General features: G+C 35.2%; 1 protein-coding gene across 1 annotated transcript in view; it reads right to left on the bottom strand.

Annotated features, from left to right (window-relative positions):
- Positions 1 to 206: 206 nt before the first annotated feature.
- LOC123522948 (collagen alpha-3(VI) chain-like) overlaps positions 207 to 24762 on the bottom strand; it is a 62294-nt gene continuing 37738 nt past the window's right edge. The window contains exons 38-64 of the mRNA XM_053545124.1: positions 24590 to 24673; positions 24179 to 24298; positions 18936 to 19061; positions 18673 to 18845; positions 17941 to 18076; positions 17737 to 17754; positions 17026 to 17052; positions 15480 to 15599; positions 14370 to 14495; positions 13122 to 13294; positions 12688 to 12823; positions 12134 to 12151; positions 11709 to 11811; positions 10925 to 11107; positions 10388 to 10517; positions 9391 to 9526; positions 8884 to 9088; positions 7657 to 7870; positions 6043 to 6199; positions 5617 to 5646; positions 5142 to 5278; positions 4011 to 4182; positions 2635 to 2760; positions 2411 to 2539; positions 1509 to 2069; positions 1076 to 1117; positions 207 to 247 (exon numbers count right to left, since the gene is read on the bottom strand). Of these exons, the coding sequence (XP_053401099.1) occupies positions 222 to 247; positions 1076 to 1117; positions 1509 to 2069; positions 2411 to 2539; positions 2635 to 2760; positions 4011 to 4182; positions 5142 to 5278; positions 5617 to 5646; positions 6043 to 6199; positions 7657 to 7870; positions 8884 to 9088; positions 9391 to 9526; positions 10388 to 10517; positions 10925 to 11107; positions 11709 to 11811; positions 12134 to 12151; positions 12688 to 12823; positions 13122 to 13294; positions 14370 to 14495; positions 15480 to 15599; positions 17026 to 17052; positions 17737 to 17754; positions 17941 to 18076; positions 18673 to 18845; positions 18936 to 19061; positions 24179 to 24298; positions 24590 to 24673 (3608 nt within the window). The 3' untranslated portion in view covers positions 207 to 221. The remainder of the gene's footprint in view (positions 248 to 1075; positions 1118 to 1508; positions 2070 to 2410; positions 2540 to 2634; positions 2761 to 4010; positions 4183 to 5141; positions 5279 to 5616; positions 5647 to 6042; positions 6200 to 7656; positions 7871 to 8883; positions 9089 to 9390; positions 9527 to 10387; positions 10518 to 10924; positions 11108 to 11708; positions 11812 to 12133; positions 12152 to 12687; positions 12824 to 13121; positions 13295 to 14369; positions 14496 to 15479; positions 15600 to 17025; positions 17053 to 17736; positions 17755 to 17940; positions 18077 to 18672; positions 18846 to 18935; positions 19062 to 24178; positions 24299 to 24589; positions 24674 to 24762) is intronic.

The following is a 24762-nucleotide window of genomic DNA, read 5'->3' as shown; positions in this document are numbered from 1 at the left end:
ATATCGTTTTATCAAGCAACCATCCTTTACGCCTCCAAAGCATTAACTCATGTTAAACATATTTATACCATAATACTGAATGGAGTTCATGGCCCCAGACGAGTAGAATTATCATAAACATCCAAGTCCTGAGATAACTGTTTGCATAACCCAGTTTTTAATCGCATCAAACCGTGACTAAAACAGTGATAAATTACTACGTCTGTCGCATAGATCTGGCATCACTGTGCTTTCGGGGTAGGTATCACTGAAAAGAGAAGAAAATAACGGTATTTTTGTAACTCAAACGCATATTTCATTGACAAAATGCACTATTTCTTCCTACAATTGTTGGGTTATCTAACGGTAATTTCTGTTACGGAATTTTTTACCCGATAAATGTAAGCATATGAAAAAGAAATCTGAATCTACATCACATTAGGATGTACAGGAAGTCATATCAACATAAAGAGTTTCTATAATCTAATCAACAACTGAAGGGAAAAAGGTCAATAAACGCTTTTGTAAGCTGTTTCGTTTCCATCTGTTAGCGGTAATATCTCCTTTGGTAGTTGTGTCAAACTAAGATGAACTTCGTTCTTGAATGAATTTTCGACTCCTTCCACAAAACTGTTTATCTTAAAATGAACAACTATTATACGTTAATTAATATTGATTAATGGAAGATACGAGACGCACCGATCGCGTATAGTGTTTATCTGGAGCATATACAACTAAAATTTTCTAGTTCCACATCTATTTATAATCGAAATAAAAACATGAGTAGGAATCAAAATTGTCATCTGCTGGAATCGTTATCTGCAAGAACAATGTTAACCTATAAGTCGCCTCTTACGATATGCAATAATGATGGTTCCAATTTTTTATACAAGAATCGTCCCAGAACCGTATGGTGGGTTAAAATGACAACTAAAATGCGCCTATAATAAGGTTACCGTTAAGGTTAAATACATTCAACGAAAAATCAAAATATAAAGATACCGGAGACGGCCCGGGTCTCGTCTTGATTTTATATGTGTTTATTCTAGAGAGACAATGATATATTTTCATTCTGAAAAATGGTTTAATACTAAACCTGTACTGGTTTTAGTAGTCGGTGAAGCTGTTGTTGCAAAGTCTGCAAATAAAAAAGAAGATTCAATACGACTGTCAATGGCAGTAAAGTAGGAATGCGCTGCAGTTTGTCAAGGCAAAAATAAGATAGATATATAAAAGGTGAACGACCACACACAATTACCTAGCAGTAATCCAAATAATATGGAGAACATTCATTTTTTTTACTAATATTGAATTCCAGCTGAGCCGGTGCTGAGTGGGTGTGAGGGTGTTGTACAACAACAGACTCAATTAAACCATGACAGCCACTGCTGTTATGTTAATTGGTTGCCAATATATATTTTTTCAAATTTACTTTGGTGTGGACAATCATTTCTGATAACAGGTCTGCGGTAAAATCATTGAAATTTTGTACAATAAGATATTCTACAATAAGATATGTAGTGTACAACCTTCACAAGAGGCCATCTTCACATCATTCCGAATTTTCTGCAAATCATCGAATGTGTTTACTGCAAATACATGGTCTTTGTCAGAAGTAATTCTGGTCATTTCACTTATGTGGACTCTAGATCCTATCCCTACAACTATAATGTTTGTATCACTCTTTATCAAGTTTACTTGCTTCGTAGTTATTGTTGTGTTTGATACAAAACCATCAGTTATTATGATAAGTTCGCGCTGGACTGTATATCTATCAACACGTGAACTCGGGAACATGTTGTCTTGTGCAAACTCAAGCGCTTCATTTACATTCGAGTTGCCGTTGCTATGGTAACCTATCTTCTGTATTTCGCTGAGAAGAGTTGCTTTACTGGTGTATTGATTCAAGCTGATTTCTTTAGTCGGAGACCCCGAGAATGTTAGAACTCCGACGTGGACATTGTTGACACCTATCTGAAGGTCGTTGACGATTGTAGATACGAAATCGATGACTTTATGAAAATTAAACGCACTCTGATTGGATACTCCGATTGCAAACACAATATCAGCCTTAGAAAAGAAGTCACAAGCTGCAAATAAAAGAACAAGATAAATATTTTTAATTATTTCATATAATAAACATGTACATTTAGAACCAAAAACTAAGGCGCCATATAGGTTACGGCGAGATGAAATAAATAACGTATTAAAAAACAACAACAACAAAAATTTAGGCTTCGCGAACGTTTGTGTTTCCGTTTATAAAAAGTTGTCAAATTAGATAACAATTCATATTAAAATTCTTGTCATTGCGAAAAGAATGTTGTTTAGTCTACATAGCATGCTAATCATCTTCGCAGAATTGTATTTCGACAAAGAAATATACAAAGATAGTAATACTTAACGATATTACTACGTTACTTATACTTACTATGACAGGCCAGATAAGTCAGCTGCGGTTTCAACGTTGTTAGAACATTGAAGTTTGTTATTTGTATTGCACTTTCGTTGTTTGATGAAATCGTTCGCAGTTCATTTCTGTCAGCCGCAGATCCGATTCCTGAAAAAAAAAAGACAATAAAGAAGGCTGAATATAAAAAATACAGACCATTTTCATATAGAAATTAAGCCAATGTAAAAGTAACAATAACATACCAATAGCAATAACCTTGGTATTCGGTCGATTTTTCAGAAGGAGTGCTTCTCTCTTTGTGTCTTGAGGATGACCAGACCTACCGTCGGTGAGCAGAATAACAATGTCAGTAGCGTTTTGTCGAGCACCTGTAATATAAGGAATTTCAGTAGCGTTTTTATATAATTAAGGAATTATAGTATCGTTTAGATGGGCACCTGTAATATAAAGAATGTTAATAGCGTCTTGTTGGGCACCTGTAATAAAAGGAATATTAGTATCGTTTTGTTGGCCACCTGTGGAATGTTAATAGCGTTTTGTTGGGCACCTGTAATATAAGAAATGTAAATAGCGTTTTATTGGGCACCTGTAATATAAAGAATATCAGTAGCGTTTTGTCGAGCACCTGTGATAAAGGAATGTTAATAGCGTTTTGTTGGGCACATTTAATATACGAATGTTAATAACGTTTTGTTGGGCACCTGTAATATAAGGAATGTTAATAGCATTTTGTTGTGCACCTGTAATATACGAATGTTAATAACGTTTTGTTTGGCATCTGTAATATAAGGAATGTTAATAGCGTTTTGTTGGGCACCTGTAATATAAGGAATGTCAGTATCGTTCACAGGGTAAAGAGTAATGTACCAATGGGCGAAATCAGAAGCATGTCAGGCACCAGCAGTGTAAAACGTGATAACTCCAGTTAAGAACTTATCTAATATACACGCACGAATATATCAGAGATATGTATAATTGTATATAGTGCATAGGAAGGACGCGTTCTGTTGTCAGCCTACACAAAAACATATTGTTTTCATTAGCGGCCTTTTGATTACCTCGAAATTAAACTGTTTAGGAAAATGATGGTGGTACCATGACTTTGTCTAAAATGTGAACTTCTACAGAATACAATATTCATAAATTAGTTTCGCATTGTATGTTTTTTTCTTTGTAAAACTGTTACATGTGGAGATATGCATCAGCAATTAAGAATCTATATAATAATTCAATATTTCAAGGTACATTTGCATAACTTATAAAACGAGCAGCTTCTTTTTCCATCATGCAAAGATTATTTATCACATCTTACATTACGCAAATTCCATCTAGCACTTAACAATATAATTTTTGCTTTAAACATGTGATGCTAGGTCTTCCTTGCTAGGAAGATCCAGGTGGCTCTCCGGGCACTATTTAATCTCAGGCGTGCACTAGGGTAGATATTTCCGTAAACAAGCTGGATTGCTTCCTCACATGAAGAATTCTACATTCTAAACAAAGTGTCTAATCCATATAGATGAGAGGCAAGTGATTCTACGTCAGTGACCGTAACTTCCTGGCCACGGAAGCCCACATGACGGTAATTAGGTGTTCTGAAAAACAAAATGCACTTTACCTTTACTTGCCAAGAAGCTGTTGGTCCTTACAAAGTGAAGGGCTTTCTCCGTCGAAGATGCCCCGGAAACAAAATGAATCTTTGAAATGGCGGAGAGTAAATCTGCCTGGTCATGATACTTATTTAGCGGGAATTCTTCCTTCACATAAGTACTAAATACTACAACGCTTACCTGAAAAAATTTATTGTTTTCAGTGCTCCAAGCATAGCATAAAAACACACCTGAGCTTTAACGAATGATCCACATAATGACGGTGTAAACAGCATGTGATTTGAAACAAATATTTACGATGGAACAGTAGATTTTCAATTATAATTTATTCATATATTCTTACACTTTAATATCTTTGTTCACGTTTGAAAAGTTAATGTTTGTTGGTCAAATTAATTTGTAATTCAAAATTTTTCTGGCACAGTAGAATCTTGCTGAACGTTTGTCACAGTTTGATAAAACATGATAAAGACAAACATGTAGAATCTAAATGTTTTATGGTTTATCACTGAACACACCAACAAGAGTTTATCATCTACAATAGCTTTGTGCAATCATATACAGTTCTCCCATGTTAAGTACATTTACATTTGGGGAGAGCTGTCGCTAATGTTGTTCAAACTTGTAACCCGACCCATTTGAACTATATATATGTATACATGATAAGTATTGTTACCATCCATGTTATTTAAGAAATAATAAGCTCCCAGTCGTGGTGTATCGAAGAATATATCTCGAAGGACGTAGGCCTGAGTGATATATTGTTTCGCATAAGAACGAAAAACTCGGGTTATTCTACGATAAACCACACTTGGGAACTTGTTATTTCGATTCTAACACGACATACTAGTATCAACAGTGTTGGAAAAAATAGTAACTACTTTTTACGACCGTGCTACGCACCTGGATCGGATGACGTCATTGCATGCGAGTGGTTTATTGCAGAATAACCCGAGATAGATTTTGCTCTACATTTATGTAGGTTATTTGCCGGTCGTGTTAGAATGTAATAGTTGCAATAAAATATTACTAAACTACAAAAGTACATTTACAGATCACTTGATTTGATTGAAACTTGTATATACATTCCTTTATTGGTAGAACTACAATATGAAGAAAACAATTTTTACGAAACTTACTTGTATTGCATTTGGTCCAATTGCGAACTGATAGACAAAATCTCGGACAAAGTCCAATTGTGTCTGAAAGTGGACCCTCCCTTCACTCGAAGAGGAGTCAAGGATAAAGACTATGTCTGCTTGTTCTTTTCCACAATCTATTTTCATTCATATTAAAAGTTTATTATGTTTGTCAGATACAAGTGACGACCCAGTGTATCTGGTAGGTACTAATCACGGCACCTAATACCGGGTTATAAAGCAATGTAAGACCACTTTTAAACACATGTTTGCCATTTACGAATTTCAAGAGTTAGTTCACCAAGATACTAATGTCTGAAGACTGATTTCATGAGTTAAATATCTGTGCTGACAAACATACAAAAGAACATACAAAAGCACGCATCAACTAACTGTATTTTGAATATATATGATATGTTAAAGCTATTTACAACTTTTTACAAATTAATCTAAGATAAATTCTGGTAACTCTTACCTGTCATAGGTACTGGCAATGGTTTTGCACCTGAAATAAACGTTCAATTCAAATATTTAACACGAAGTTTTGAACAACTCAAACAATATTAATAGGGTTTGTCTTATCTGTACTTGATACAAGACCAGATCAATATAATTCTTTAAATATTTCGCAGGTCTTCTTATGAAAGCATAGATGTCTTCATTTACTGAAATCAGCTTCTGTTAGAAATCATTTTCTATAATGCTTTCGCTTAACATTTTCTGCAATGCCTGCAAAATATTCGAAATATACTCAGGAGAAAATGAATTGATGTTCAAGTCCGCAGCTGCTTCTAGTCTTCATCGAATACACAAAGTAAGGAATTCAAAACGAGGCTTTTGGTTTGTTACGTAACTAAAGCTATTTTCATGACGTTTGTACCTGTATATTATTTTATATTACCTTCACATGTTTCCTCTGTAACTTCCTGTAGTACTGTATGGAGAATATCAAAGCTTCCAACAGAGAAGGCGTGGTTACGGTCAGTCGCTATGTTTGTTAGTTCGTACTGATTCACATTCTGTCCAATAGTTATTGTGGTAATCTTTGCTCCTGTGTTCTGTAAAAGGCATACTTTAATTTGATATCCTACTACGCATTTGTAAACACGGTTATAGATTCATAAGTCAATAACGTTACTAACTTCAGTAGTGCGCACGGAATTTTGCCCAGTGTATTTCAAATTTAATATCGGGATGATACATATGTGTTTCCTTCTTTACAATGTGAGGCACTTTTTCAACGAATAGCTATACATGCACACATTGATTCAGTGTTGTTACATTTTCTGGTCCTTTGGGATCGTGGAGTCCATTGAACATTTGTGTAATGGAGTTCCGCTTAAGCCGGTGATTGGGGGCGTTAGAGGTGTTGCATATTTAAGTACCTCTCATGAACAGACTCAATCAAACCTAGACTCAATCAAACCGAGTCTGCTATTTTTCTTCTTTATTGCATTCTTTGCTTCTAAAGGATCTTTTTACATATTATATGAAATACTTCTAATATCTTTAACATGGTACCCGCTCGCTTAGCTCGGTATAGAGAGCACAGACATACGGATCTCGTGATTGTGAGTACGATCCCCGGGCGAGGCGTTTACTGATAAAGGAACCAGGAACACTGGTTAGATTAACATAGCTGAAATCCTGTTGAAAAACGGCGTTAAACCCGAAACAAACAAAAATTCAACATGATAGGTACACGATAAACGGCGAGCAAATTGTAACACATTTGCAGCATAGACTTCAATATCACAGGGGCCTCCTCGGCCGAGTGGTTAAAGTCGCTGACTTTAAATCACATGCTCCTCATTGATGTGGGTTCGAGCCTCATTCGGGTCGTTGAATACTTCATGTGAGGAAGCTATCCAGCTGGCTTACGGAAGGCCGGCGGTTCTGCCCAGGTGCCCGATCGTGATGAAATAATACACGGAGGGGCACCTGGGGTCTTCCTCCGCCACCAAAAGCTGTAAAGTCGCAATATGACCTAAAATTGTGTCGGTGAGACGTTAAACGAAACAAACGAGACGAACAAAATAAATAAATCAATATCACAGATATGCAATATCCGTATGGATACGCAGATACTTCGGGGTGAGGACCCTTTCCTATATTACAATACGGGAAACTTTGAAATTGACTTATGGACCGCCATATTGCACTGGATACTCGTTCTGTATCGCGCATGCCCCGGGTACCAGAATTAATAAATTATAGTTTCATAGTAAAGAGGCCTTCCTGTTCAGTGAAGCTGAATGCGTATCAGTTTTGGAATATATTAAGTTGGTATTCATTCGCACAGAGGTGTCCCACAGAAGAAAATTTATTGATTTATAAATGTAAGTTTTTGATACACCTCAGTTGTTAATTGTCAGGACTGGTGTCATTAGACAGAATCGTCCAATTGATAGGTAGCTGCTAATTAAAAGTTGAATCAGGTATTTTTTCTAAGCGTCTATTTCAGAGTTCATCATCTTGTAATATACAAGCACTGATGGTAAAAAAGGTAAAATACCTGTAGTAACTGGGCTTCATATAAAGTCCTACTTGGGTCTCTCGAGTTTCCTTCTGTGACGACTACGACCAGTCTATTAGCATTTGGCCGGGCACCATGGCTTGCCGAAAAATGGTAATAGCGGGCAAAACTTATTCCATTATAAAGATCTGTGCCACCACCCAAATACCTTGACGTCTGAATTGCAGAAATCAAACTTGCTTTATCTTTATATCTGAAAAGTGAAATCGGAGATGAAGAACTTATGACATTTAATGACACAGAAGTACGAAGACATATTTATATTACATAATGAAAACTATCGTTTTTGTTCGAGCTTGAAGCCATTATGCAGATGTACTAGGCATAAACCGAACGGTCATATGGCAAATGGTAAAAAACACTCCAGTGTGTCTTCCGGACATATTTCACGTAAAGACTGGATAAATTTATCATTATTCTGAAATTCAGGAGGGTGATTTCCTCGCATGAAAGAATCAACAAATGTACAGAGAGCTTTACACTTGACATAACTGTCTTAAACTTGGATAGCATGTCATAATTTTACAGTTTTAGAACCCAAAAAGCAATCTTTTTACATATACATTTACTAGCCAGAGAACTAGTGATAATGGATATTGCAAAACAGTTGGAATGTAGAATAATGAAATATGAACGAAGAAAATATAATTTGTAAGTAATTCTTTAATTTGCCTGATCAGACTTCATCTGAAGTACTGAATGTGAGTCTGATCAAAATGTCAAATTATGGTCTAATACAGTAGTTGAAGTAAAATCGAAGTGAAGTGTCTAAACACTATTTTATTATGATTTTCGACATGAATATCCGGTCATGTACATCCTATATTTGTTTATTGTGGTTTTATCTAGTAGTGATTCTACATCTTTTTAAATGCATATAGTCAAAAACATTTTCATTTTGGTTCTTTCTGTAAGATCTGGATGGCATGTGATATTTTATGATATGGTTTGGCTTTACGCGTGATTTGTTACATTTTTACTCGTAAAGGTAGAACTCGACTTTTATCACAGTCTGTTGCAGAGAATAAAGTTGGAAAGCTGTTGCACTAGTGATATGTGAGCCGCACAATGTGAAAACCAACATAGTACATTTGCGAACAGCATGGATCCAGACCAGCCTGCGCAACCGTGCAGTCTGGTCGCAAAGTCACTATGTTGGTTTTCTCATGGTGCGGCTCATTTATTATGTTTCTGAAAAATATTTACTCGTTAAGGTAGAACTCTGTGTGGGGGCTTGATCCAACGGTAATGAGAGAAACCTGAACATCACTTGGACCTATATCAAACTGTTTGACGAATTCACTCATAAAGTCCAGTTCTTTGTGGAAGTTGTCTCTGCCTTCGGTGGCTGAACTATCCAGGATGAATACTATATCAGTTGGTTTGTCTCCGCATCCAGATGTAGCTGTGCCTGTAGAGTAAGAACAAATCATGATTGATTTACACATATTGAGTACTTGGCGTCAGTTTAGAAAAAGTAAATAAATTCAAGAAATGTGGACCATGGAATATAAGCGTTTACCATAGAATGATTGCTGTTGATATATGGAGACTAATTTTTGATTTTTGTTGGAGAATTTTCATAACGAAGTGTCTCAGATCTTATGCAATTAATACTGAAGTATTTTTTCCAGCATTTCTGGCCATTATTTGCATTTATAAAGAAGACAATTAGCTAGTTATATTTCTTAACATGTAGAAAGTAAAACTTACATGCAACATTTTCAATCTCTTGTTGTAATGATCCTAGATTTGTCGAGTCCGTTACAGAAAACACGTGACGTTGATCTGATGCAATATTGTCCAGTTCAGCGTGAGATACAGAACTCCCAATGCCAATAGAGATAGTCTGCGCACATAGGAAAAAATACAGTAAATTGTTAAATTGTACGCATTGCTGCACACCTAATTTTATATTCCAGACACGACTATGCAGCTTTTCCATTATTATGCTTTCCATGTCTTATTTTGGACGACACTTAAAAGTCAAGCAAATAAAGAGAAAATGGAAATACGAAGCTTATAATATCTGTCAATAGATTTCAGATATTTCAAAATATAAGCAAACCATATTTATTTATGTACCATTTGCGCTTTCCATAAGGAAAAGAAACGAGTAGTTATGGTATATAACTGCTTCAGGAGAGGCCTGCTTGTGATGGCATCCAAGTTAAAATCTAAAGCTATTTCTAACGAGCTCTTAAAAATTATGAAAGAAAGCGAAATCATCCTTCACTATTATTTCTGATGACACATTTTGTAGAATTCCATAGTTTTATTCATACACATATTTACAATCAGACTTTTAAGAATTGAATATCATTTTCGTGCTTTTAGATATGTGCAATATATATTGGGACATCTAGCAAATCAAACAAGAATCACTTGCGCAATTTGTGGATTTGCCAGAAGTCGCACAGTGGACTCTATACCATCTAAATGCCCATAAATAACATTCAGTCCTTATAATTACATTTTTACAGTAGCTTGCAACTAGAAGTATGTCGTTTCTTTCCATGAGAATCAGAAAATCATACTACTGTCAGACTATAGATCTGATGAGTAGGTAGAATAGCCAAAAAACACACGCCAGCTTTAGATTGAAAATCATATTACGGTTTTTATTCCGTTCGAAATCACCAAGTCGTATGTCAAATGCAGTTGTAATGACTATAGCTTCTAATGGTAGTCATTTTAAAACACAACTTACCTTGACACCGATGTGGTGTAGGTTTGCAGCTTCATTTTTCGTTGTATAGAGCACGTTTGAATCTTCATCTGTTATGATTATTGCTAACCTTGTAACAGAGTTTCCACGAGCACCGTTCTCGGATTTAAAACTTAAACAATTAAGGGGTCCAAGTAAGTTAAAAAACGACACATAAGCAATAGCCAAAAATACTTTCATCGAAACATGTCAATAGTTTTCAAACTGATTTTAGAGAAAAGTCTTTTGTTCCAAAGAAATAATCAAATTGATAACTTTTCATCATGATACATTGCAGTTTATAGTTGCCATTAAAGTAATTGTAAAAACTTATAAATATAACACATTTAAGGTGACAGCGCTAAAACTATACAGCAAATTGCCACCGAACCTTTAAAATTGAGGAATTGAAACAATGATGCGAATTGTGGATACAATTTACATTACCCAAAAACATAGAACAAAACATTTTTATTTCAATCTATCAACGGCAAGATGCTTGATCACGTCACAACTTCTTGTCTAGATAACATACCGCACCTGTTTATGCGCACAAATTCTAGCGCCATAGGAGTATTAGCCTCGCCGCTGATATAACTGGCGTTGAGTTCTGCTCTCATTATATCAGATTTGCTCGTATATTCGTTCAGGAAAAATTCGTTGTAAACTTGACTCCCGAATGTAACAAGGCTAACTTGGATATTGCCTGATCCGACACTCAACCTGCATTATAAAAATCAAGTTAAGGTTTACACTGTTCGTATTTTTTAAAAACAAATAACAGATATAGAAAACGTGGTATAGAGTTTTAATACGGTATGAAATGGTAGTTGTAACCAAAACAAAACAAAAACTGACAGAATTATTGTTTTCCCACTTCTTAAACCTAATGAAAGAATAACATACAACCTACACGTAATAATATAAATTTTCACACACTTTGCATTTTTAAAACTACATTTGGATGTGTATTTAAAGACATCTATGATCAAATCCCTTGGAAGCATAGGAGGTAATGAAGCAAAATTATAGTGGATTCAGTTTGAATGAGTTTGTTCAAGAGGAGTAAACACCCTTTATGCCCCAAAGTACTGACTTCAGCGGGATTCTTAATACAATTGAATAAAACACACGATTCCAAAGAACCAGAGTATATGTATTTACACATATAGTCCGAGTCAAAGTGTGAGTAGAGCAACACGGTGCTTAAAGACTGCTGTTGTGACAGTTTATAAAGTCTTTAACAATATCCTTTGGAAGTATAGAATGCAACTTAGCAGAAATAATAGCAGACTCTTATTAATAGAGTCTGTTCATGACTTACACGTCGGTTACGTTCCGAACGAAGTCTAATTCAGTCATAAAGATGTCCTTTCTCGATGCATGAAGAACAAAAACGATATCCGCCCTCTTATTGTCGCATGTAACTGTATTACAAATCAAAGAATTTGAACGCATTGACATGCAAGGACAAAAATACTATTGCACTGTTTAAAAGGAGATCATTAATGAATATTAAAATCGTATAATGTACGAAAGACATAGATAAAGTTTATACATGGGAGATGCATGTACACGGAGATGAAACTAAACGATAACCAGGAACTGGTGTACATGAAAGTAAACGACAATCAGGAATTTTCTATGTCAAACTACACGATGATCAAAAATTGGTTAATCACGCACTCAAATAATAGTCTTGAAAAAACGAATATTAGACAAGTTCGGAACGACTGGACCAAGACTTACCACGTTTTTCTGATACACCTGAAATATACAAAATATTGATTAATACTAAATTAATTCTATACTTAAGATATAAGAGAGAAAAGTAATAATTTGGTAATTGTAAAACACTGCACGCTGAAAAAATGGTATTCGTATTTTTTCTACGATGTATCAAAGTATAATTTCCGATGTTTGTTCACTATTGGACCTTAGTTTTGGCCTTGGATCATGCAAGTATATAATTATTACACTTATGTCTATTCCTCATATGCTTTAAATAAAAAGGCGGCTTTAGAGTGACATTCAACTTTATTATAACTGACGACAAATACAAATCTACGGGCAGAACTTTTTACAAAACTTTTGAGAAATGAACCCCTGGACTTCAGAAAATTGATTACAGATCTCCATTCGACTGTGATTTATTTTTTACGTTTTAGTTCAAAACTTCTAAGCATTTGATTACTTCAAAAGAGAATATCTCATGATTAGTTCAAATCTACCAAGTATTAAATATATCAAAAGAGAATGACTCACAAGACGTTTAAATGTACAAAGTAAAGAGAACAACTCACAAGTAACTGCTTGTATTTCATGTTCTATAGTTTGTAGCGAATCAAACGAAGGAACAATGAATGCATGTTCGTGGTCAGTAGCAATTTTGTTCAGCTCTGTCGGATTCACACGGTTACCAATTCCAATTGAGATCACCTGTATGCATGAAGTATATCTATTGATCATATGAAATATAGTAATCCAATGTTTTTTACTGAAATCATTTTTTTCAATATTTTGTTTCGGTGTTTTCATTCTTCGCATTTAACTTTAATGGGTAAATATTAGTAGTCATTTTATGTTTACCTTTCATTTGATTTAAAATCTCTAAGAAATATATATTTCTTAGAAACGTATTAAAGGTTTATTACTAATTGACGACACTTAAGAGTTTTGTGTATGTCAGTGTTTAAATTTATCAATAATGTTATTTTCAAAGGACGTTATAGCATACTTTAATGTCGGTATAATGTAATGTTTTCGCCTCAATGACTGTTGCAGTCGGTCTTGTTGATTCTCCATCAGTCATCACCACCAGAATGTTGGGCACACCATAACGTGATCCATGCACGGGTAAAAAACTGTTTTCTCTGACAAACTTCAAGGCTTGGTCGGTATATGTATCACCTACAGATAATTAAAACAATGACCAGAATTTTCTGAATATTAAACTTGTATCGATTAACACTGTTATATGTAGATTTTTGTACGCTTTTCTTTGTTTTTCTACATGGACATTTTATTTTCCATTTAAGATATATCGCACAGTTTTCTATATGTATATTGGCAAAAATTTTCCTACGGACAGAATTTCTTTCAACTTTGTGTACAGACTATGAGTCAAGTTTAAAACGAATATATGTCTTAAAAATCATAGGTATCGGGACTTGATATTGAATCATCTGCCCTTGAAAATCAGAAAATACTAAAAAATTCAATTTTCAAGGGCAGATAATTCAATAGGGCAAGGAAACTGTACATTTTAATTTATATTTCTGTTTCAGACTTCATTTGCTGTCAATATACAAAGTTTAAAGAAATTTAATTTGGTTCATGGGAAAGACCAGGACTTTACCGTACCATTTTGTCATTTCATAGTTAAGGACATTTGCCAAAGTGTCTATATTGACACGGGGCATAATTTTCGTACGGACAGAATTTCTTCTTTAAACTGTCGTTACTGACAGAAGATCAAATCAAAAACAAAAATATGAAATAAAAACATACCATAGGTACCCAGCCTTGGTCATGAATTATCTCCGCTTTAAAGTCGGAAAATACTGGAAAAAAACTATTTTCAAGGGCAGATAAGTCAAGATCAAGCGGGCCCGGTACCTATGATTGTTAATACATATTTCCGTTTTAAACTTGATTCTCAGTCAATACACAAAGTTTAAAGAAATTCTGTCCATAGGAAAATTTTTGTTTATACATATAGAAACTGTGCGATATGTCTTTATGATTCATGTATCAGTTTGAAGTAAAAAAGACTTTGTTGTAAATTTATACATACTTTTTTTATTAGCTTTAAGATTTTTATAAAGATATTTCATTGTAAGTTTAACAAGTTTATAATCTATAATTTATGTTTTCTAATATGATAACGCTATAAGAACCAAATATGCATTTATTTTTAGAATATTTCAAACTCCTTAGCTTAAAAATAAATTCAAAATTTGACAAAAAAGTATTATTCAATTACCTCGGTAATAATGAACATTTCTGATTCCATTTATCAGTGACAGTTTGTCCGTGTATTTATTCAGGTAGAAGATGTTATGCGGTTGGTTTGAGAAAGCCACAATGCTCACCTGCACGGCTGCTGGTCCTACAAGGTAAGTTTAAGAAGTTTGATAGGAAACGAGCTAACATAAATAAGTCAGACAGTAAAGTTGAAATTGACGAAAGAAAAATACAAACAAATAAATGCAAGAGATATCAATGAAGGGAATTAAGGTCCCTTAAGAAAAAATTGAACCATTTGTTCAAACATCGCGGTGTAGAAAATAGACTGAATTGGTTATCAGCTGTAGGTATTTTCACTATCTTGAATAGCTTTAGAAAATATTTGAAGTGATGCATTTCATACTTCTAAAGATAATGAGAATTTACCTTTGCTCTCGGAGTAATTTTATTGCTGAAGTTAATCTTTCCTTGTTCGAATTAAGTTCCTATGTCACCAAACACAAAGACTATGGACTTCCTACATATACATTCCAAAAGAAATCACATACACTTTGTGCTTGGGACGTAAGGGCTGTTGAATATTTCATTACCTCTCAAGAGCCAATTCGATCAAACCAAGCCTTCTATTATGATGCTTGGTTGCGTTCAGTACTCAAAAAAGATCGTTTTCACAGATTTTATTAACTATCACGCCCGTCCGCTTAGCTCAATAGGGAGAGCGCAGATCTACGGATCTAGGGGTCGTGAGTTCGAGCCCTGGGCTAGGCGTATGATCATTTGATTTGATAATAGAAAATCATTCGTCCTCCACCTCTGATTCATGTGGGGAAGTTGACAGTTACTTGCGGAGAACAGGTTTGTACTGGTACAGAATCCAGGAACACTGGTTAGGTTAACTGCCAGCCGTTACATAACTGATCCATGCTGGTCGCAAATGCACTATATTGGTTTTCTCATGTTGCGGCTCATGTATCTTTTCACAGCAGGTTTTATTGGTTTCAGGAGAAATCAAACCACTTGAGTTATTACTTCCTTAAGTGCACAATATGATTTTAACATGTAGTTGTTCATGATTATGAGTTGTTACAAGTACTTATTGAGATAAAAGATATCTTTTTCTGTTTACCTATATCGTAGCCCTTAGTAAAATTAGCTACAAAGTCTAGTTGTTTCCTGAAGTTGTCCTCACCCTCACTGGTGGAGGAGTCAAGCAAGAAAACAATGTCAGCTTTGTTATGAACACAGTCTGCAAAATAGATATATAAGCGGAAATCCACATTGAGACAGTAAAGAAACAACAAAACTTCCTTTTTAGATTTTAAATTTAAATTCATTTCATCAGGAATTTTCATTTGAAAAATTCTGCATTTGATATGTTAAATACAATTTCAAACAATTCAAAAAAGTTTCTTTGATTAAACCCACTTGTAAGCAGTCTCTGTCTCCTTTAGTTGTTTGAGATCAATACAAATAATGCCATATATGCTGTACATACTGTTTCCATGTTTATCAAATATGCACACACATAAGTTCTGTATACTATTCATAGATTATTTGTTTGTTTTGGGTTTAACGCCGTTTTTCAACAGTATTTCAGTCATGTAACGGCGGGCAGTTAACCTAACCAGTGTTCCTGGATTCTGTACCAGTACAAACCTGTTCTCCGCAAGTAACTGCCAACTTCCCCACATGAATTATCAGAGGTGGAGGACTAATGATTTCAGACAGAATGTCGTTTATCAAATAGTCACGGAGAACATACGCCCCGCCCGAGGATCTATTCATAGATTAAGTCATTTTATTTCTGTTAATTGTGTAGGAAGATAAAGACGTCATATTCTCGATATTCATGGTATATGAAGATAAAGACGTCATATTCTCGATATTAATGGTATATGAAGATAAAGACGTCATATTCTCGATATTAATGGTATATGAAGATAAAGACGTCACACTCGATATTATTGGTAAATGAAGATAAAGACGTCATATTCTTGATATTAATTGTATATGAAGATAAAGACGTCATATTCTCGATATTAATGGAATTTGAAGATAAAGACGTCCTATTCTCGATATTAATGGTATATAAAGATACAAAGGTAATTTTGATGGTATTAATGGGATTGAACCGAAATGAAAATACAAGTTATTTTAGCAATATCAATGCAAATTTAGAAGTCATTTCAGAGATATTTATGTTGTATGAAGATATAGAAGTCATTTTATATTCATGGTACAGGGAGATAAAGCAGTTAGTCTAGCAATATTAATGGTAGACAAGAAGGAAGATGTTTACATGTTGTAGCTTTAGGACACACATTAGTGCAGGTGACTTTGGGAGCATCAAAACGTTATAATTCCGATTGAATTAAATATTTTATAAACACTATGGACAACTTCTTTTCATCATTAAATTATCATTTAATGAAAACCATTATTCATGTCATGCTCCTCACGACTTTATAGACTCTTACTGAATATCTAAATAAACATTCTTTCCATTGTTCAACTGCATTCCAAAATTAACATCTTCTTTAAAGGTCATTTTAGAGGATGAAAAGAAGAAGCAATTCAAAATGGTAAGTGCAGGTGGTGTGTGTTCTGTGTTTAATCTAAGTTACTTACCTTACAGCATGTAAGAACAAGAACACATCAATTAATTCTCTTACCTACGATTGCAGCAGGGCTTGGTTGCACTGGAAAGTAGATGATATTTTCATTTGTTGGCCTTTTTTCAAGTAGTTTGTATACAGTACTTACATTATATTGTATACATAATATATATGAGCCGCGCCATGAGAAAACCAACATAGTGCATTTGTGAACAACATGGATCCAGACCAGCCTGCGCATCCGCGCAGTCTGGTCAGGATCCATGCTGTTCGCTTTCAAAGTCTATTGCAATTATAGAAACTGTTAGCGAACAGCATGGATCCTGACTAGACTGCGCGGATGCGTAAGCTGGTTTGGATCCATGCTGGTCGCAAATGCACTATATTGGTTTTCTCATGGCGCGGCGCATATAGAAAACAATCTTAAGGAACAGAAAACAGTCTTCAGACTTTTACACAACGAAAAAGTTTCGCAGCAAGGTCTATGATAAAATGTTGAGATTAAAAAGCATATTTTCTTGTTCCTGATAAGTTATGAAAGAGATACATTGTTTTTAAATCTACGATCCAAGAACTAAAGGGATATTGAAAATAGAAAGATAATAAATAAACAGTTGAAAAGTATTTTGTAGCGTAAAGCAAAGTTGTCAACTTTCATTAAACGTTTTTTTTTTAGATGTTAAACGAAGGATTAATCATACGAATTATAAAACCACATATAGAAGCGAGGATGGACATATCGATACATAATATTTCTATCATACTCACCAACTTTATTTGTAACACCTAAAATATAAAAAACATCAGATTAAAATAGCTAAACAAAAAGACAAAATAAATCAAATAGACATTCAGCAATATACACAAACAGACTAGGTAGGCAATAAATAGTGAAAGTATTAGCGTAAATTACCCAAAATTAATAAAATGTTTAGACGTTCGCGCCTAATCGCATGTGTGTAAATATCTTACATGTAACCCTTTGAATTTCCTTTTCAATTGACTGTAGGGAGTCAAAAGATGGCACTGTAAAGGCATGTTGTCTATCTGAAGCAATGGTGTTCAGTTCCGTAATCTGTACTTGACTCCCTATACCAATTGCTATTACCTAGAATGATAAAATGCAAATGAATACAAAAAAGACTAGAAAAGTTCACTCTCTGTAGGCTACTAAGTTGAACATTTGTATTACAAACTACTTTCTATGTTCAAACACCCTACTGGTGAAATGCATTCTCACATACCAGAGGTCTACCATAGTTCCATGGTTGAATTGTCTCGAGATTTTGAAGAACCTCTGAGTAAGAATAATGAAATGTGCCTTAATAAAAAGTTGCTTTATGACACTATGACAACACATTTCATCGATACCAACAGAAAAAGCATACTGACTAAAAGAGAAAACAAGTCAGTTATCATTTTTACTGTTGATGATGAAATTAAAGCAGTTAGGATAAGTACTTGTTGTTGTTATTTTTAATGTTGTTTCTCGATACAGTCCAAATTTCATGACAAAACAGATAAGTTTAAAGTAAGTAAGAAAACTGATATGTTTTGTTCTTATGTGAAAATAATGAAGCTATTTTAATGGTATATTTGACGATTTTTCAGTTAATCTCTCTTTTATACATGCATAAGGTTTATGAAATAAGTTACGAAGAATGTTTGATGGCAGCGCCTTTGTAGCATAAGTTTTTAAGATACCTTTACATCAGTATTGTGCAGCTTGGCAGCCTCATTTACTGTTTCTGTTGGAATTGTAGACCCACCATCTGTCATTACCACTAGAATCTTTGGTACACCACTGCGAGAACCACGTGATGCTAGAAAGCTATTCTCTCGAACATATTTTAGCGCCAAATTTGTATACGTATCACCTGAAATTGTAATAAAAATAGGTAAAACGTTTCTTTATTTTGGATAGCATACATGTTTTAATGACAAAAAAGATGGCATATCTCTCATACCTGACATATATTTGACGCTGTGTATTCCTTGAATGAGCGAAGGCTTGTCGCTGTATGTGTTGAGATTAAAAGCATTGTGCGGGCTTGACGAAAATGTGACAATTCCAATTTGTACCTTATCAGGACCTGTTAAAAGAAAGCAAGCCACTATTACTTTACAATTATATAACTAATAATTTTCCATTTAGCACTAATTTTTTTTAAACATAACCTTTTTAAGTTAAATGAAAATTATACATAGTACACTTTAGAAGGCTTGGTGGCCAAAAGCTTGCACTTACTGAATGGTTTGCCGGTCAATAGTCTTGACTATTGATCGGCCAGTCATTCATTTTGTTTTAATATCCACCTTAAAAATAAATGTTCATACTTCTAAGCTCGACAGCGTCCCGATTTGGTTAAGTTTTTGTATGTAAGCTTGTATCTCAGGAACCACTTTTGGGAATGAATTGAACCTTCACACACTAATGGGAATGGATTGAATCTTCACACACTTGTTCACTGACATTTTATGACATGCAATGCATAGGTTTAATAATTCTACTTTTTACAAAATTATGCCCCTTTTTCAGCTTAGCTGTTTTTGGTTGAATTTTTGCATGTAAGCTGGTATCCCAGTACCCATTAATGGGAATGATTTGAAAACTTCACATACTTGTTCACTGTCATAATCTGACATGCAATGTCGCGTTCCATAACTGAACTTTCCATTTTTACAAAATTATGCCCTTTTTTTGACTAAGCAGTTTTGGAAAAGGTTTTGTATGTAAGCTGGTAGCTCAGTACCCACTAATGGGAATGGATTGAAACTTTACACATTTGTCAACTGTCATGAGCTGATAAACGCTGTGCAGGTTCCATAACCCTGTTTTGTATTTGTACAAAATTATGTCGACTTTCGCTTTCTTTCAAATGACAAGGCTGTTGAATAGTCGAGCGTTGCTGTCCTCCAACAGCTTTTATTCTTCGAACTTTGACTTGAAATTTTGTGTTGAACTACAGACCGGTCAATAGTACCAACTATAGACCGCCAATTTATATAACAAGTCATTTAATAATCAAAGCTCCTTGATGAAGGCTTTTTTTATATATTTTATTGCATGACATTGTTTTCAAGTTTTGACTTAGCTCTGCAAATCGTATCTATTGAATATAGACGGTAATTTAGCAAAAACTAAGACCTGACACTATATATAAAGTTTCGTGAAATTGTATATTATTATTAAGTCTCAATAATGTTTACTTAAAAGATGTTTAATGTATTTAAGAACGAAAAGAAGACCTATACCGCTTAATTAGCAAGCACAAAAACTATGTCTAAAGGAAGATGTGCGTGAAATTAGCCAGAGTAGCCAGAGTTCAGCCAGAGTTTAGCCAGAGTAGCCAGAGTTCAGCCAGAGTTTAGCCAGAGTAGCCAGAGAAGTCAGAACTCTGGTTACCCTGGTTAGCCAGAGTTCAGCCAGAGAAGTCAGAACTCTGGTTACTCTTGCTAGCCAGAGCAGCCAGAGTTCAGCCAGAGAAATCATAACTCTGGTTACTCTGGCTGGCCAGAATAGCCAGAGTTCAGTCAGAGAAGTCATAACTCTGGTTACTCTGGCTGGTCAGAGTAGCAAGAGCTCAGCCAGAGTAGCCAGAACTCTGGTTACTCTGGCTGGTCAGAGTAGCCAGAGTTCAGCAAGAAAAGCCAGAGTTTCTAGGATGTTAAAATGTTCTGGCTACTCTGGTCAGCCATAGTATCAAGAATAGCCCGAGTCGCCTGGATTTTATTTGCTTTGGTTAGTCTGGCTGACCAGAGTAGCCGGAGTTTATAGGATTTAAAGAGTAGCCAGAGTAACCTGGTTCACAAAACATTTTCTGTCTTAGCTGAATTTGATTATGAAACTTATATGTTATTTCTATCTAAAAAGCATGCTTAAACTGAATTTCAAGTTAATTAATATTTTCAAGTGGCTATTTAGAGTAGCCAGTGTAGCCAGAACTCTTGTTACTCTGGCTGGCTAGCCAGAGTAGCCAGAGTTCAACCAGAGTAGCCAGAATTCAGCCAAAGTTCAGCCATAGTAGCAAGAGTTTCTAGGATTTTAACATGTTCCGACTACTCTGGTCAGCCAGAGTATCCGGAGCGGCCCGAGTCACCAGGATTTCATTTGCTCTGGTTACTTTGGCTGGCCAGAGTAGCCAGAGTTTGTAGGATTTTAACATGTTTTTGCAACTCTGGTCAGCCAGAGTAGCCAGAGTAACTAGGTCCCATGTTCACAAAAGTTTTTCAGTCTTACCTGAATTTGATTAAGAAACTTAATAATTGAGCCGTGCCATGAGAAAACAAACATAGTGGCTTTGCGACCAGCATGGATCCAGAACAGGCTGCGCATCCACGCAGTCTGGTCAGGATCCATGTTGTTCGCTTTTAAAGCGTATTGGACTTGGAGAATCTGTTAGCGAACAGCATGGATTCTGACGCGTAGGCTGGTCTGGATCCAGATCTGGTCTTAAACCCACTATGTTGGTTTTCTCATGGCGCGACTCATATGTCACTTCTATCTAAATAGCATGTTTAAAACTGAATTTCAAGTTGATAACTATTTTCAAGTGGCTATTTAGAGTAGCCAGAGTAGCCAGAGTTCAGCCAGAGTAGCCGAGTAACCAGGATGTCAGCTGCTCTGACTACTTTGGCTAGCCAGAACAGCCAGAATTTCCGAGATGTCCATTGGTTCAAGCTACCCAGGCTAGCCCGAATAGCCAGAGAAAAAACTGTAATACCTATTGCGAAATGACCCTTTTGGTTCTCTCAGGTTTGATTTTTTAGTGTTTTATATGTATCAAGTGATTCATAAAACGGACTTCAAAAAATTGTCTTATTTTTCAGACAGCAGCCAGAGTAGTCAGACGTTTTAGGATTTTAATATGTTCTAGCTACTCTGGTCAGCCAGAGTAGTCAGAGTGACCATGGTTTCATTTGCTCTGGCTACTCTAGCTAGCCAGAACAGCCAGAATTCCCGAGATGGCCATTGGTACTAGCTACCCTGCTATTCAGAAATAGCCAAAGAAAATACATTAAAACCTGTTGCCAGAGTAGCCAGAATAATCAGAACTCTGGTTACTGTGGCTGACCAGGACAGCGTGTTTCATAATTTTTACATAGTCTGGCTACTCTGGCTGGCCAGAGTAACCTGGAATAACTGAAATGCGCACGGGTTCTGGCCCCAGTTTCACGAAAATACTTAAGTAATTGCTTAGCTAAGACCTTTATTTCAACTGCTTATTTTTGTTCTTTTTGCGTCTTCAGTGTTGACTTTTTCATCCATTACAGAACCGTATATATCTATTTCATAGATCAAAACATTTACAGAAAACGAAGTATAGAAATAAGAAATATACTTAAGCAAATACTTAACTTCATTATATCGTGCTTAAATAGAAATATCATATTTGCATGACCGAAATAAGTTTTGCAGGCAAATACTACTAATCATAGTATAATCTATCTTAGATACATTGTTATAGAAAAAATAACATTAAATAACAATAACTTAAGCAATAGCGCGGTTTTTAAATAACAGACTTAACTAAGTAATTACTTAAGTTTTTTAGTGAAATTAGGACCTAGTTACTCTGGCTGGCGGGAACAGCCAGAGAAAATACAGACAAACATGTAAACTAGAGCCATTTTTAAAATGTATGACCCTTTTAAAAAGATCATATTATACATGATTAGGTTGCACTAACTGTTGTATATAATTATAATGTAAATAAAAAGTTAGACCTGTTACGTGTTGTGTGTGTGGTATATGAAGGCTGAAATTCACAAAGATTAAAGCGGACATGTCTATATATTTCTGGTAGATTGAAAATCTTTAAAACAAGGCTAAAAATATCAAATAAAATAACAACAACAACAACAAAGAAACAGTAAGACGGCACGATTTTCGAACATAGTTAAGAGTAACACGAATCAGAAAATGGCACTTTCAAAAAACAATAAAAAAAAATAAAATAAACGAGTATATGCAAAGGCTGTTTGTTTATATACATTGTAAATAATGCTTAGGTATGTTTTCTTTTTATGTAAGTTGTAATTTTACAAAGAAACTTGCCTCCCACAAAGGGTAGATACGACGAAGCGACACCGATCCATTCTGGATCTTCAGAACTTATACGAATGTATGCCATACCACACTGGACTGTGATTTAGTGCAGTGCGACCTGGCTGTCATGGTCTTTTGTTTTGCATTGACCCATTCTTGATCTTATTCATGGCATATTTTATCCCCAGTGTATTGTCTCATATTCCTTCTGTTGAAAAAAAATGGCACCAAATTGAAAGTAAAAAACACATGTACCTGAAAATAAATATGCTATTAAGATAGAAATGACATATTAAGTTTCATAATTACACTTAGCTAAGACTGAAAATATTTTGCGAACATGGTACCTGGTTACTCTGGCTACTCTGGCTGACCAGAGTAGCCAGAACATGTTAAAATCCTAGAAACTCTAGCTACTCTGGCTGAACTCTGGCTACTCTGTTAGAAACAGCCAGAGTAACCAGAGCAAATGATATCCTGGTGACGCGGGCTACTGTGGCTACTTTGGCTGACCAGAGTAGCCAGAACATGTTAAGAATCTAGAAGCTCCGCCTACTCTGGTTGAATTCTGGCTACTCTGGCCAGCCAGAGTTCTGGATACTGGATGAACTCTGGTTACTCTTGCTGAACTCTGGCTACTCTGGCCAGCCAGAGTAACTAACCAGAGTTTTGACTACTCTTGCCAGCCAGAGTAACCAGAGTTATGACTTCTCTGGCTGAACTCTGGCTACTCTGGTCAGCCAGAGTAACCAGAGTTATGACTTCTCTGGCTGAACTCTGGCTACTCTGGCCAGCCAGAGTAACTAGAGTTATGACTTCTCTGGCTGAACTCTGGCTACTCTGGCTAGCCAGAGTAACCAGAGTTCTGACTTCTCTGGCTACTCTGGCTAAACTCTGGCTGAACTCTGGCTGAACTCTGGCTACTCTGGCTTAACCCTGGCTACTCTGGCTGCTCAGGCTAACTTCACGCACATTAAAGGAAGAATAAGAAAACAACAAATTATGACGTTACACTTTACGTAATTAAAAATAATCTGAGATATCTAATATGCAAATAATAATCTTCTTTAACTGAAAGCCCGAAAATTTATTACAAAGAATACAAACAGTTTATGACTTTCTTTAGGCCCAAAATGCAGACAGGTAAATAGAAAAAAATACCAATTTCCTTGTCCTTTGTGAAATTACCAACAAAGTCTAATTGCTTTTTAAAGTTCTCGTCTCCTTCACTGATGGAGGAATCCAAGAGGAATACAATGTCAGCCTTGTTATGAGCACATTCTGTATATTAAAGCCAAATCATTAATTGCTTACAATGTATTTATAATTTCAGTATGCCGCTTCTGTCGACATTAATTTGAAAATCATGATCGACCTTTTTCTGGTTCTAGCCAAATAATGGTATAATTATCTAAGCAATACTTTAAATATAAAGTAATATATCAGGAAAAGTTGAAATACAGTATAGAAACAAATAAAACAACAACAACAACAAAATAAATAAACAACAAAAACATAATTTATCACAAATTTGTTACAAACTGCAAATACATTAGCATGTTATTACATTACCTGCAATTGTTGGAGGGATTGAAATTGTGGTGACAATTGTAGTGCTGGTGGTAGTAGTGCTTGTTGTAGGTAAAGTTGTCGTTTCTGAGAATGAAAATAAAACTATTTAACCAGGTAACACATTAGGTATAATTAACATTACAATATTGAATTGTACACGGTGCTAAAAGAAC

This window comes from Mercenaria mercenaria, chromosome 1 (assembly GCF_021730395.1).
Source record: "Mercenaria mercenaria strain notata chromosome 1, MADL_Memer_1, whole genome shotgun sequence".
NCBI classification, from domain to species: domain Eukaryota; kingdom Metazoa; phylum Mollusca; class Bivalvia; order Venerida; family Veneridae; genus Mercenaria; species Mercenaria mercenaria.
The sequence above is the reverse complement of the archived record's forward strand: the minus strand, read 5'-3'. Positions and strand labels throughout refer to the sequence as shown.